The sequence below is a fragment of the Macrotis lagotis genome, chromosome 1 (assembly GCF_037893015.1).
Source record: "Macrotis lagotis isolate mMagLag1 chromosome 1, bilby.v1.9.chrom.fasta, whole genome shotgun sequence".
Classification (NCBI taxonomy): Eukaryota; Metazoa; Chordata; class Mammalia; order Peramelemorphia; family Peramelidae; genus Macrotis; species Macrotis lagotis.
Genome location: NC_133658.1, coordinates 174883923 through 174900144, shown reverse-complemented (window position 1 = coordinate 174900144; position 16222 = coordinate 174883923). Strand labels below are relative to the sequence as shown.

The 16222-nt window shown below is 34.0% G+C and overlaps 1 protein-coding gene across 3 annotated transcripts in view; it reads left to right on the top strand.

The window, feature by feature from the left end:
* Positions 1-16222, top strand: part of MACROD2 (mono-ADP ribosylhydrolase 2) — a 2318796-nt gene that overhangs the window by 1588304 nt on the left and 714270 nt on the right. For all 3 annotated transcript variants that reach the window (XM_074209420.1, XM_074209421.1, XM_074209419.1), the window contains exon 8: positions 14204-14277. In XM_074209420.1, coding sequence (XP_074065521.1) covers positions 14204-14277 — 74 coding nt within the window. The remainder of the gene's footprint in view (positions 1-14203; positions 14278-16222) is intronic.

Below are 16222 nucleotides of genomic sequence, written 5' to 3'. Positions count from 1 at the left end.
GCAAGAAGTAATGATACATGGAGTGATGCAATATTGGTTTCAATTTCCAACATCTTAAGTCTGAGGTTCTGATGGGATTGACAGTGAAGTTGTCAGATAGGTAGTTGGAAATGTTGATCTGGAATGAGGAAGAAAAGGTGGGGCTAGAGATAGAAATTTGGGAATCCTCTGCATAGAGGTGGTAAATGAAGCTATGGGAATAGGTGAGATTGTCAAGGGAGAGAGATTCAATCTTTTATTTCATTATTTATCAGCTTCACATTTGATGTGGCTGCCATTTTTGTCCTTGGATGAGATCTTCCATGCTCTCTATTGACTCAACCTCACTAGTTAGATCATGGACTTAGATACTTGACTGTGTGATTTTGCAAAGTAATTGAACCAAAGAAAGGTAAATTACCTTAATTGCCCAAAACTCCAATTCTTGTTATGATACTATTATCTACTGGAATTAATCCTCATTTTTCAACAGCTCCTTTACATCAACTGGGTCAGGCTTTGCTCAAAACTTCCTCTCCAGACAAATTGGAATCTCTCCTCTTGCCTCTAGTTATTTCCTTAATCAGCTGCATCTTTTGTGTTTCATTTTTAGTAAGATAAGACATTAAGAACAGAAATTTATTTAGGGGAAAAGTCAAATAAGTAAAGGAGCCACAGAAATCTCAAGAGAAATGCATAGAGTCGATCAGAAGAGTGATGAGTTGTGGTAGACAAGGAAAGAAGATGTCTCATAAAAAGAGGATGGCCAAAAACGTCAATCACTAAAGAGATATGAAAAAAGACAAGAATTTGGAAAAAGGTTAGCTTCAGGTATCAAAGTTAAACTAAAGCCAAGGTGGGCGAAAGCAGCATTATAAACAGCCACCAGAAGGTAGCTGTTTATAGATACCGGCTAAGTAACTAAGATTTGTGAAGCCAATTGTCAGCTCTGAAGTCTCTGTAACCTTTGACATCCAGGGTCCAATAATTTCTAATGCAGCTACATCTGAGAGTATAGAAAAGAACTAAAAGACAATCATCACCATATAGACTCTTTAGTACTTTCTATACATCGGATCTTGGGTATCATAAAGCTAAGTCCAATCAATATGATTTTCCTGGAGACACACAGAATTTCAGAAACCAGAAGCAATAGATCCTAATTGCTGTATTGCTTTACCACATCTGATTTATTCTTTTTCTCTGTTTCCTCAACAAATTGCTCTTTAACCATGTTAGAAAAAGCAATCCTAACTCTACCAGCCTAGAGGTTCTATTTTTTTCTTTTCTGCTTTTAGCTAATACTTACAGAGACTCTCTGAATGACAGGTTCTCCGGCACTCCTAGGACATTAACCACATCTACCTTTTTCTCCACCTTACTCCCTTACCTTCCAACTGTTCAGGCTTTCTTAGAATAGTAACACATTCTGGAGAATAGACTCTGAACTAATTCAAGTTCATCTAACCATCTAACCAGCACATGAACCTGACATTTCAAGATAGATACTGATAATAGCCAGAGACAAAAGCATAATGTCAAAGGTCACTGAATAATGTTCTCAATACTTTGATCCTGTTCCACATATCTTGAATCGGTAGCCCACTAAATTCTCTCCTAGACCTATCTCAAATGAACTGCTATCTAGTCTTGTATTTCTGAATTTTTCTGAATCTAAGCATAAAACTATATATTTATTAAATTTCATCTTACTAGATTCAGCCCCATTTTCTAGTCAGTCTTTAAACAGGGTCAGCTAGTATATAAGCTATCCCACACAGGATCATATCATCTATAAGTTTGCTAAGGATGTCAACTATATTTTTATCAAAATCATTGATAAAAATTATTTTTTAAAAAAAGCATAGAATCAGCACAGATCTCGACTTGATATGGAACCATTTGATCTTTTTCTTATTTAATGTTGATGATTAAAATATTTCAATTCCATCTGATTATACTACTGTCTATTTAACATCTCTCTCAATTCTCATGGAAAAATAGCATAAGATAAAGTTTATAGGTTCTCACTGCTTCTTTACTCATTATTTCAGGATCTTTTAAGCTATTCCAGCTACAGTTTGCTAAAGTAGATACTTGACTACAATCTCTTCTCAATAAGGACAGACTGATGCTCCTTAGTCATAGAAAGACAATAAATATTTATTAAGCTCCTACTAAGTGCTAGTCACTGTGCTAAGTCACCATTCAAGTTATCAAAAAAGTACTAACAGGGACCCTAAACTAAGACTAAATCTCTTCAACTCTACTTCTGGGAAGAAATTAAATGCCCATTTTAAAAGATAAATATCTAATTCAGGTTTAAATATTATCCCAATCCTCCCTGATGTAGCATGGAAATTAATTTTAGCCAGAACAAAAAGCTAAATTAAAGAAGCAAGGTCTCTGTTTTCTACCTCATTCCTGTCTTTATTATGCATATTCAACATCAACAAAGTTTGTGCTTTCCCTGGTATGTTTGATCAACTAAAGACTGTAATTTCCCCATATAAAGTTAGTCTGGCAGAACTTTTTTTTCCTTTTTATCATTAACTTAATAAACAAAAAATGAACATTTCAATGTAAAAAGTATAAAACAAAAAGGGGGAGATGATTGTACATAAATCCGTGAACATGTGTTGTTCATCTGTTAATGTAGAAATTGTTTTTTGCCATCACTACATACAGCCTGTGACTTTTTGTATTTAAAATTTTAACATGGTAAATCCAACACTGATATATTTGTGTCTTTTCCCACAAGAATATCCATCCTTCTCTCTTTTAAATATTATTTTAGTTTTTTAGCTTTTTTTTTTGCAAGGCAATGGGGTCAAGTGGCTTGCCCAAGGCCACACAGCTAGGTAATTATTGTGTCTGAGGCTGGATTTGAACTCAGATACTCCTGACTTGAGGGCCAGTGCTCTATCCACTGCCACCTAGTTACTCCTCTTTTAAATATTTTTAATGATTCACTGATGCTCTTCAATATTTAAAAAAATTTTTCTTTTAGGAGTGGCTAGGTGGCATAATAGATAGAGCACTGGTCCCAGAGTCAGGAAGACCTGAGTTCAAATCTGACCTCAGACACTTAATAATTACCTAGCTGTGTGATCTTGGGTAAGTCCCTTAATCCCATTGCCTTGAAAAAAAAAACAAAAAAAATCCTCTTTTAATCTCCCTATCAATTCCCTAGCACCCTTCTCAATTTCTCAACCTCTCAAAAAAAGTTCCTAAAATTAATAAGTATATTCACACACACACACACACACACACACACAAATCCATATTCCAATCACTTATGAAAATGAACTTCTAGTAATTTACATCTCTACAAAGAAAGAGGGAACATGGATCATTGTCTTTTTTCTATAATTATAATTGTTTGTTCTTTTCTATAAATGTCATTGTTTGTTCAGAATTCTTAAATCTTTCTCATTTGTATGGACATTTTTTCTTTCTGTTTCTGGTCCCTTCACCCTGCATTAGTTCATTCAAATCTTTCTTTTCTTCTGAATATATCCCTTTCATTGTTTATTACAGCACAGTAATATTCCATCACATTTATGTAATAACTTTTTTATCCATATACTAAAATATGTACATGAACTTTGTTTCTAGTTTTTTTGCTACAACAATAATTGTTGCTATAAGTTCAAATGAATTCTTTCCATTTTTCTTGGATCTTTTTGGTCTAAAAGCAAAGATACTAGAGCAGCTTGCCAATTCCTTATCTAGTTCATTTTACAGATGTTACAGGATTAACTTGTCTATGGCAAGAGAAAAATTGTTAACGTATAATACCAAATGTAATGTTATCTGCTACATCTTTAAGACCATGCAACTAGTAAGACTCTGAGGCCACTTTTGTACTCAAGATGAGAACAGATCTGGTACTCTATTCACAGTACTACCTAACTGCCTTTTACTAAAAATATTTTTGAATAATATACTGAAGTCAAGATTACTGAATCCTTCATGTTTTGAATATCAGAATGTTTGTCCTTATCCAGTTCTATTATACCTTGTCTATTTTCTATGAGCTTTCAAATAATATTGCTAGTGGTTCAACAAACACAGAGTCCAGTTCCTCCTCTACCTTAAAATAAAATTTATATAGTGATCAAGGGTAGCTAATTATTGAGTATCAATTTCAAATTAAATGTTTTTGTTCTGATCTTTGTATTGAAAAGTCATTTTCCTTTCTGGGAATCCAAAATCAAGATTGAATTGACCAGTTCTAAATCTGCTTTGTTGAGAGCTATCATCATCTCATTTACCTCATACAACACTTCTATCATTTTTTTATATTATCTTCTTTCTCCAGTTATAATTTTAGAGATAAAAAACCTTTTGTTGCCCATAGCCTTTCCTATTCCATAATATAATTTTGAGCGGTCTCATAAATACCTGACATTATTCTCATGCTTTTGTATTGATCTCTATTATGTTCTCTTTTTTTCCTCCCACTTTCTGAACTTATCTTTAAAAGAATTTAAGTTGGGTGTTAAGTTCTCTGTGTAAACATGCTGACTTGTTCAGACAATCCTCATCTCTTCCCACTGGGATTGTTTCCGACTGTATCTTCAGAATTTCCTTCTTCAGAGTTTCACATCTCTCCTCAAATGACTTTCACTATGGAATTGTAGTTCACAAGAGCCAACCTATCCTTCTTCTGACTCCTTTGAAATTTATTCTTTTAAAATCTATGGTTTATGTGAAACTATACTGGTCTTTCTTCTCTTTTTTTTTTTTGTCACAAATCCTAAGAGAAAATAATTACTTTTTCTCTACCCATCATTTCTATCTTAGTAACCTCTTAGTAATCATAACTTCAACAAATATCTGTCTCTATTCTCCTGCACAAGAAATTATCCACCACACTTCTTTTCTTCCTTCAAACTTTGCCATATGACTTCATAGTATGGCAAAATTACTACTCTTCACACTAATGGGCCTCTGATTTGAAAAAGAATACTTCGTTGTACTTGAAAATCTGGAGTATGAAACGACATTGTTCCTCCAACTCCTTTACTTTATTTGTTAGAAAGGAGACATGCTTGCATTTTGTGCATAAATTGCAGTCACTTCACTGTAACAGAATTATAAATGTCACATATTCAATCCAAATCACTCCAAAATTCTTCTTACTCTCCATTATTACTGGTAGCTTATATCCTTTTGTCCTATTTATGATTTATTCCCTTTATAACTTACTTTCCTTAATTCTTTTCTTAATTCCTAACTACCTTTTACTTCTTTTGTATATTTGTGTTTTTTTGCTTCTTTTTTTCCCTTCTTTTACTCCCTTTAACTAAAAGTACAGTTCTGTATTTGATCAACTAGGCCATACTAGTACCATTTTATTCTCAAGGTGCCTCATGGCATATCTACTCTAGGAATTTAGCAAAGAAAATCTCCATTTGAGAAAATATTCATTGGTTTTCAACTTCTAGATGTAGCATCCTAATCCTTTAAATACATGCAGCATGACTTATCTTCCTTAATTAAACAAAAAGATACCTAGACACAAGAACAAGATGATGTCTCTTATGTGGCCTAGGGTTTCACTGGACCCTTGTCTCCTGGCTAACACTCCTTTGCCCTTTTCAGTATTCTACAGCATCACTCACTGCAGTAACATGGACCAGTGTCACTCTTATTACTTCACCTGTTTTATCTTTTGTGAAATTGAGCCTTTAGCCAGAATCGTCTGAGCTGCTACTCCAGCAATCCGTTAACTTTAGGCTCCTCGAGCTCATTTCTCTCAAGTAATTTGATTCTCACGTGTTTGGGGGGATTGCTTTTTTGGTTGGAGGGAGGTGGAATGGAGGCAGCTGTAGAGGCTGACAAATGCAATTTTGAGAAAAAGACAAAATACCACCCATCCTCATACCTTGTAGGGGGCAGGGTTGGAGGAAGAGGTTTTTTTTTTGGGGGGGGGTTAAAGAACTTAATAATTACACCTCAACTCTTTTTCACATAAACTCAGAAATTAGAATATCTTTTGTCTCTTTGTTTTATAAACAAGGCTTTTTGTCTATTAATTTACCAAAAGATGGAAATGATTATGGTTGTTTTTTTTAAAAAAAAGCAATTCTGCCATTAAAATTCAATTTGAAGCAAAACAGATAAAAGTGCTAATATTTTAAAAAATCATAATGAAATCTCTCTTCTACCCTAAGATATCTCATGATGAATACTTATAAGAAAGATGCTTTATAAGGATTTGCCTATTATTTTTATTGCATTTATTTGTTCATGTTTGTGCAGAGGGAAACAACATCAGACTTTTCTCATTAAAATGATCAAGTATGAGAGAAGACTTTAAAAGGCAGATATGCACTGAATCTGCAGAGTTGAAGATAATTTAATTCCTTAACTAATTTCAAACTATTTGGATATTTATAGCAATTGAGTACTAATTTGGTTGCTATGCTCGCACTGAAGGCTGGTTAGTATGACAGCAGCTTTCTGAATAATGTGTAAATTATAGGGGGAGGAGATTTACAATTCCATAAATTTGCTGACATTTTATCACAGATTTGGGCCAGTGCTCTGCTGAAGAGAGAGGGAAAGTACAACTCTTTTAGTGAATCTTGCTAAGGGAAAAAAAATTCAGTGCATAAACAACAGGTCAAATTTGCCTAGGCTCTGTTCTCCAAAATGGTTGTCTAACCCAAATATTTTGAAAGACACACAGGGTAAAAACACAAGGGAGATGCAGTGTTCCTAAGCTGCTGAGATGAGAAGTTGGGGAAGAGGAAGGATTGATAAATCAAGTAATTGGGATTGATGCTATTTTTGAATACCATTTTAAAAAGAATATTTTAAAGTGATTGGTATAAATACATAGTGATAATAATAATAGCTTCTGAGACTTCCAGAAAAATGACCAAATGAAAAATTACTTCTAAATTCTTTTGCTAGCTCAAAACAGTATGAAATATACCAGATGAGATAACAAAACAGGCATTAAAAGAGGGGGAGGAGAAATTCCTACAAAATAATGAGGGTTGGTGAAACAGCAGAAGTCCACTTTATGGATATACTATTGTACTCTTGAATACTACTATGCAAACCATCCCCTGCCCCCCACCCCCAGTCCCCAAGATATAGGTTTTAAAAAGTGATTGCTGAAGAGAGAGAGGTCTGTAAATAATAGTTGCTGGAGTATACTACCTTAAAGGGACTTTGCTAGTTCCCCTGATATCTATTACTACTACATGTTCTACATTCTGAGGCTCCCTACTAAAACTAAAAACCTAAACCCCCCCCATTATAGATTCTACCTGGAATCTGTTAACAGCTTCAGAGGTGGAAGACTGCTTAGACAGTACAATCTTCATGAGTCAGCATTCAGTAGTCATAATCATCTCTACTCAAGAGGTAGAGTTACAAGAACTCAGCCTCCCTGGGGTGGGGGAACATTAAAATAAACTATACTAAACTTTGCTTCTTGGTTTCCTAGTCAACTAAAATTGCCTGAAGACTTAAGATGAGATCATAGTAATAGCAGGGCTTGAACTTGAAGTGGAGAATTCTTAGAAAAAGAAAAGGATGAAGATTATCTTGTTGATATGTGGATGTTTTAGACAGCTGATGGAGGACTGCTATTCTTTCTGGAACAGAGACATGAAAAAGGAAAATGTTATCATCATGATGTGTATATCACCAGATGACTCATTGGGTTTTTAATGAATTGAAAGGTCAGTAAGAGTTATTAATGTCATCCAGTATGTTGGGTATACTTGTCTGGCAAATTAGTGATGTTAGGAGGTATACCTGCCATTAAGCATAATTCTTCTCTCCACTTCCCATAGCTTATCTACTCTAGGACTGTTGTAGTTTGGTATTATGGTAATGGTGGTCTGGTACCACAAATCAGGAGCCAAATTAAGAACTGCTGAGAACTGAATGAATCATCTGGTGATATAAATACATCATGATGATAATTCCCTTTTCCATGTCTCTGTTCCAGAAAGAATAGCAGTCCTCCATTAGTTGTCCAAAACATTCACATTATATCTCTTCTTTCTTCTAGAGACGATTGGAATTAAGGGAAAAAAAGTATAATCTAGTTAACATATTTATTAATGACTTAGATAAAGTCAGAGATGGCATACTTATCAACTTTTCAAATAATACAAAGCTGAGAGTCATAACCAATATACTGGATGATAGTAATAAGCCAAAGAGTACTTGATAGGCTGGACCATTAAATCAAAATTAATAAGATAATTTTCAACAAAGATGCATGTAAATTCTTCATTGGGTCAAAAACTCTTTTTCAAAGGATGGTTAATCAGTCTTTGTTTGTCAAAAGATCTGGGTTTTTAATGAATTGTAAGCTCAGTAAGAGTAATGTGGCCACCAAAATAGCTTCTATGAACTAAGGCAGATATAGTTTCAAGAAACTGAAAAGTGATAATCCCACTACCATCATCAAACAAATATCTGGATTATTGTATTCAAATCTATACATCATTCTTCAAGAAGGATATTGATCAACTAGAAAATATCCAAAGAAGGATAACTGGAAAGATAAAGAGCCTTAAATCCATGTCATATGAAGATCACTTGAAAAAACTTGGCATATTTAGCCTGGAGAAGAGAAAAATCAGGGATTCATGATAGCTGTAGTCAAATATTTGAGCATTTTCAGATGAAAGAAAGATTAGACATGTTTTCTTTCATGACATTGTACAAAAAAAAAAGAACAATGGGTATAATTTTCAAAGACTTGGTTGTAAGGAAAGACTCCCTACCAATTAGAGCTGTGCAAAAGTAGAATTTACTGCTTTGAGAGCTGGCAGTTTCTCCTTCTTTGGATAACTTCAGGTAAAACCATTTATTGATTATATTATAATTGAATATTCATTTCTTGAGAAAGATATACATGACAGCTATTTAAATATTTTCCAGTTCTCAAATTCTGGTTCCCCTTTTATTTTTTTTTATTTATTTTTTAGGTTTTTGCAAGGCAATGGGGTTAAGTGGCTTGCCCAAGGCCACATGGCTAGATGATTATTAAGTGTCTGAGACTGGATTTGAACTCAGGTACTCCTGACTCCAGGGCTGGTGCTTTATCCACTGCACCACCTAGCCACCCCCTAGTTCCCCTTTTATTTAAACCCCCAGCCACCTTGTGACTAAACAAACTTCTCTCTACGATTTGCCCCTTATTTATCAAATTATGTACCATATATTCTTGTATATAAAAGAAAAATTGGCAGTTATCAAAGGGGACCGTGTTAATCCCTTTGTAAGACAATTCTATTTTTCCTTCATTCAAAAATATGATTCAAAAATGGATCAATTGCTGGGACCAATATAAGCTTTTACTCTTTATTTCAGCAGAACCATATGGTAAATTCTTCTGGAAACTTTCCAATATAGAGCTCCAGATTTGACATAATGCATTCTACAAATATAGAATAACTTCATATCACAACTAGATCCACTTTTCAGTACTCCCATCCTGCAGTTGCTTTGAGGATCAACTTTGGAAATAATAAGAACTCTATCATGAAACAACAGATAATTATGAGTTTTAATGCTCCACACACAATGTATCACCTCCCAGACTTATCCATAAACAAACAGGTAGCTGTGTCACCCTGAGTGTGAAGAAAATTTTCTATAGACTGGAAATGCTCAGAAACAATGATTAGATAGTCTAACTATGTTTAGGCATTATTCGATTGTATAGAGTACTGATAATTCACTATTTGAGATTCAATTTTGTTGGCAAGCAAAGACACAAACAACATAGATTAGGAAAAGATATAGCAATGGGTAATGATGGCTTTGTGCTTCTTAAACTATGGGTTCTGTTGAAATGTGGTAGGGTAAGTTGAGACTAATTGTTGTTCTGGATTTTCATTAGTATATTTCTTATTTTAAGAAAAAGCCAGAAGAAGATAAATGCTAGTACTTTCCCTCTGGGATTATGTCTAAATTTTTATATATGTATTATAAATATGTTTATACATATGTCTTGTTTATATAAAAATATAAAATCATTTGAACTTATCTTTTATATTAGACTGTGAACTCCCTGAGATAAGGAAATATTTTTGGTCTTTCTTTGTTTACAAGGGTTTAGCACAATCTAGATTTAGGAGGCACATAAACAATGTTTATTAATTAGAAACAAATATAGTCTGATTTCTAAACTAGAAAGAGAGAAAATGTAGAAAGAAATTGTTAAGCAACATTGTTATTAAATGTTGATATAAAACATTAAATGAAACATTAGTAAAAAGGCTATAATACATCTTGAAAATTCACTATAATGGGTTTGGAATAGTACCAGGATTTCAGGATTGATCCAATTGTGGGATGAAAAGAAAAAAAATGAATTTGTGATCTCCTAAATAAATGTTCTCTCTCAAAATTGAGAAAATTATAAGCACAATAACTCATAATAATAAAGAAAATAATAAATATAGTTATAGAAATAGAAACAAAAAAGGCATTTAAACAAATATATTAAAATACTGAAAAGCACAGGAATAAAAAGACAATGACTTAATATGATCAAAAGTAACTACTTAAAACTAAGAACTACTATTATTTGTAGTGTAACTCCTTTTCCAATAATATCAGATTAAAACAATTATGCCCTTCATGTCTACTCTTATTTGATACAGTGCTAGAAGCAATATTTATAGAAATAAAGCAACAGTTTTAATTGAGGAAAATGTACAAAAAAGACAAAAAACCCATCTTTTGATCTATTCATCTCCAGTAGCTTTTTACATAATCTATCCTTTTTTTGTGGCTAAACTTCTTGAGAAGGCTGTCTATAATCAATGCCTCTACTTCCTTTGTTCTTAATCTCTTATTAACTTGTTAGTCTGACTCTGACATCCTCATTCAATTGAACCTGCTTTCTCCAACTTAACAATTAGACCTTAGGTACAAAATGTAATGACCTTTTTTCAATCTTCATCATTCTTGACATCTCTTTTGCCTGTGACACTATTGATCACCTTTTTTTCCCCATTGTTACTCGCTTCTCTCTAGGTTTCTTTGACATTACTCTGTCATGATTCTTCTCCTACCTGTCTGTTCCTTCTCAGTCACCTTTGAGTCATGTCCAAAATGTAATTCATTATCACCATCCCCCCCAAAAAAATCCTTTCAAACTTCCTTATTGCTATTAAATATATGATCATCATCCCAGTCTCCCAGTTTCACAACTAGGTGTTTTCCTTGCCTCCTTTCTCTGTCTCTGTCTCTGTCTCTGTCTCTGTCTCTGTCTCTGTCTCTCTCTCTCTCTGTGTGTCTCTCTTTCTCTGTCTCTCTTTCTCTCTCTCTCTCTCTCTGTCTCTCTGTCTCTCTGACTCTCTCTCTCTCTCCATATATATGGAGAGAGAGAGAGAGAGAGAGAGAGAGAGAGAGAGAGAGAGAGAGAGAGAGAGAGAGAGAGAGAAATTATTGCCAAGGTCTTTTGCTTTTACCTTTACCACATCGCTCATATATTTCTCCTTCACTCCTCTGATACTGCCACCACCCTGTTATAGACTCTCATCACCTTTCACATGGACTATGGTGATAATGGGTTAGTGTACCTGCTACAAGTCTCTCCCTACTCCAGTTCATTCTGCACACAGATGTCAAGTCAATCTTCCTCAAACTCAGGTTTAACCATGCTACTCTTCTTACCAATAAACTCCAGTGTCATCCAATAAACTCCTATAATCTCCAGGAACAAATATAAAATACTGTTTGACTTTCAAAGTGTTTTATTATAATTTGGTGTCTTCCTATTTTTCCAATTTTCACTTATCTAACCCTTATAGACTTTATAATCCAGAAACACTGATCTGTTTTCTGTTCCTTATACAATGTACTCCATCTCCTACAATTTTAATTTTTGACTGACCTCCAATGCTTAGAATAATCTTCCTCTTTTTCTGTGCTTCAGTTAAGATCCTACTTTCTACAATAAGCTTTCCTCATTCCTCCTTATTTTCTTCTGTTGGTTATGTCTAATTTAATTTTATAAATAATGGTTGTAAATAATTGTTTTCATGTTGTCTTCTCCATTATACTGATCTTCATGTGATCTTCATGCCTTTCTTTGTAACTAGCCCTTAGCACATTTTATATTATCCAGAATTTCACATTTGTTTTGAAAAATAGTCATTTGGGAATTTAAAAATAAAATTAGATTTTTTGACACTGTAGTGAACTTGAAATCAGTGTTAGTAAATCAAAATACCACAAAAGTAAAAGAATGAGCAATTCCAAATGTTTTCTAGACCTTAATATTCTCAACTATATCAGAGATTAGTTAATTAATTTTAAATTCTTTTAAAATATTCTTTTGAAGCACTTTCCATGGCTAGGGGAAGAGTGGTTTCCAAACTTTGATTCAGGAAAACCAATCCTGTGTCCTGTCTCTAAAGACAGAATTGGAATGAGGATATATCACATCATTCTTTTACTCTCTTTTTACTCAAAGGAAATTCCTCTTGCTAGTTTCTTGTTCCTACGTTTCTATGTTTTAGGATATGGTTAAGTGTCAGGATGTATGTGAAGGTAGGATTGTTTCAAAAACTTATACTCTCAAATAACCAATAACTGACTCTACTTGCTATCTGTATAGTACCTCTGTAGGCTATTGTAATTATTGATTATTAATGCAAATGATTATTATCAAACTTCTTACCCCTTGAATCCCCACATGCATTCTTCAATTCATATACACTGGCCTCCTTGATTTCTTCAAAAACAGACATTTTCACTGGCTCTATCTTTATCTGGACCTCTTTCCTTGCTCATCTCCATTTTTTGGCTTCTCTGGCTTCTTTCAAGTTGTAGTTAAAATTCTACCTTCTACAAGAAGTCTTTCCTGTTTACCCTTAAAGCTAATGCCTTTCCTCTATTTCCAGATTATCCTATAGTATAGCTTGTACACATAACATTATCTGCATGTTGTCTTCCATATTGGACTGACTCCTTGTGAACAAGGATTATCTTTCTTTATATCTCTAATGCTTTGCATAGTTCTAGCACACAGTATAGATCTATTAAGTGTTTATTGACTATAAGAGAGAAGAAAATAAGAGGTGGTATTTGAAGCTAAGTCCTCTGATTCTAGAATCCACATTCTCTCATTTTTATATCATTCCTTTTCCTTTATTCCAATTTAAGTTAGCCTTCTTCACCTCTCCTCTAAGATAAAGCATGGCATGTAGTGATTAAGGAGAATAAGGAAAATGAACCTACAAATTTCCAAACTTCCCAATGTGTTCTCCAAATTTCTTTTTTCAACTCCCCCCCAAGGTAACAAAAGAGAACAGCTTTATGATTTTGTGTCTGCAGAAGCAGAAAAATTTACAACTTTCTTCCAGCTGTAGAAGCTACACTGAAAATGAATAGCTATAATGGTATATGGTTTGTAATTCATATTTTAGTGTGATTTTGGTTCTTTCTAGGAAACTGGAATTGGTAGAACAATTATCACAGTGTAGAAGGCTTGTTGTTGGTCTTTTAAACTGCAAAACTTTTTTCCCCCATTATGGTGTACTAAATTCCTTCAGAGAGAAAGATTAAACTTGACTAAAAAGGAAAATTTTAGCATTCCTTGTCCTAGGTCCAGATGTAAAACATTTTCATCATGAAAACCTCTGATCAAGCAACAAGACTGATGACTGTTTCTGTTTCTAAAATCAACCTTAGTACTTCAAGTGCTTGTCAGGAAAGCATGCCTACCTATGTGCCTAGGCACACAGCCACATACATTTATAATCTTGATATGCCATTCTCTCTGACTATATACATAATTCTCATCCTTCCAAAGGAAGCTCCAATCCTGCTTCTTTGCTTAATGTCTTCCCAGATGACTCTGGCCTGAAGTGATCAATCTCTCCTCAGAATTCCTGTAGTACTTATTGTCAGTAGAGTGGATTAGGTAATTAATCAAACCCCTCTGTGATAGCTCACATTGTTTTTTGTTGCTATTTAAATTTTTATTGTTTTTTGTTTTAACTTTTTGAGTGTTTACAGTGTTCAGTTCTGTCTTCAGGACTTGATTACAACTCTCTGAGGATAACAACTATGTCTTCTATGTTTTTGTATCCCCCAACAATGCCCTTCACATAATATGTCCTCGATAATATTGTTCTGACTTTAGTAGAGATATATTCATTGAGCAAAAACTTCTCTTTCCTGGATTAATTCTATTTTGTTTTGATATTTGCTCTTCACATAGGATTTCCAAATGAGCCAGCTGCAACCATAGCCCTCACCACCATCAAGGAATGGCTGAACAGGAATCATCATGAGGTAGGAAAAACCCAAATTCACTTGTGAGAACAACTCGTGATACTTGACATGCAAATATAAAATGAAATTAATTCTGCAAATATATTGTCAATTCTCATTGCTGAGACAAGGGTATGAACCATTATCTCCTAGCCTCACTGTCCGAGCAGCATATCACTTGAATGAATAATCATGACAGCTTGCCATAAGATTGAGTTGACTGTACCAATTGATATTGATTGTAAAGAAGCAGGAATGACTAGATTAGCTGCACCATGATCAGATTCTTGGTACTAAAATTTGCATAGACAAAGCATGAAATGAATTTCATTCTGAATAAGAAACAGGTATGGATTTGTTTTTGTTGTCATAATTTGGTCAGAAATAAAATCCACAACAGCCTTGCGACCAATATCTTTACAGACAGGGTGTACTCTGTGTTATTAATTTTCAGGTATCTTACCCTTCCTTTTTACTTTTTTAAAGTTGTAACTAGCTATATCCTTAATTTTAGATGCTAGTGGGAGATTTCAAAAGTCTTGAATTTCTTCCAGATAAGCTGTCATGATGGGGATTTTTTTTTCTTATGAAACAAAATGCTTCCAACATAGTACTCTCCATGCTTCCTATTCTTTTCATTTAAAACAATCTTATGAGATGTATTCAGCAGTTGGACTGGAGAAATGCTGAAGGGAAGGAAGTGACAAAATAACTGGAGGCAACTCCAATCCTTAAATTTCAGACATTTGGCAATTTACATATTATGATAGCAAGCAGATTTCAAAGGATGTGCAATTTAGTGCCTTTTTCTTCTAGGTTTTTTTATTTTCTTCCTAGACCTCTGTATGAGCTGATTAGGGTTATGCTGTTATCATAATGAAAGAATTGTATTCTTGGTTATTTGGGACTGTGGATAGTTTTCTTAATGCATAGAGGAAGGATGTATTTTTATGGAAATACCTGGTTGCCTTGGTAGGCCTCCAGTGTTCTCTTGAGATAGAATGTTCCTGGGAACTTCTTTTGTTTAAAAGGGCAGCAGGCTGTGATTTGTTCATTGCTGCAAAGTCAATGTCTCTAAAACAGGTAAGAGCATCAGAAATTTTGAACAGAAGGAAGGACCATCTGGCTGTGCTTTCCTGGTTGCTTCCTACCTTCCTTTTTTAAGGGGTAAATTTGACAATACCAATTTGGGTTCTAATTGCTATTTTAGTAGCTTTTTTCCTAAAATAAATAAATAAATGTGCAAAGTCTAGCTGTTATAGATACCCTAGTCAGCTCTCTGGTCACAATTTATAGTGCTGAGAAGATCAAGTTGAGTTTCCTTGGCGGCCACTTAGCTACATTTTGTTCCTATGGACATGGATGCAACTTCTAACCTAGCCCAGTCACTTTAAAAAATATGCTGAGGAACATGAGGGGAAATCAGTAAAAGTTAAGTGATCACCTCAAATTCATCATCACATTGATGCTATATGAAGGAAAAAAAGAGAAGTCTAAGTAGCCTACTAGCTAGGCTTGAAGTCAGGAAGAACTGGGTTCAAATGTAGCCATGCTTCTTACTAGATGTGTGATGTCAGACAAATCACTTAACTTTTATGTGCTTCAGTTTTATATGCTCTAATTCCCTAGATTTATCTACTAAATCATATCTACTTTAATGGAAGGAATTCCTATAATGTTTCTTCCCTTCCCTAAGAAAATCACCAGTTCTTTGCTATTCCTTTACTAATATTTATAACCTAAATTAAGAATTCCCCAACTAGATTGTTTTTGCTTTTATGTGACATTTAAAAGAGCCAGTAATGATAGAAATTGCCAGGATATTCCTTTTGTAATTTCCTTTCTGTCTTCATTGTCTTTGTTGTTTGCCTTCCAAAAGTGACATTATTCAAATAAGCATTGCTTTTTTATGACTCCATAATATTTTCTCAATGAGTTAATCATAAGTGGTGTGTTTATATAACAA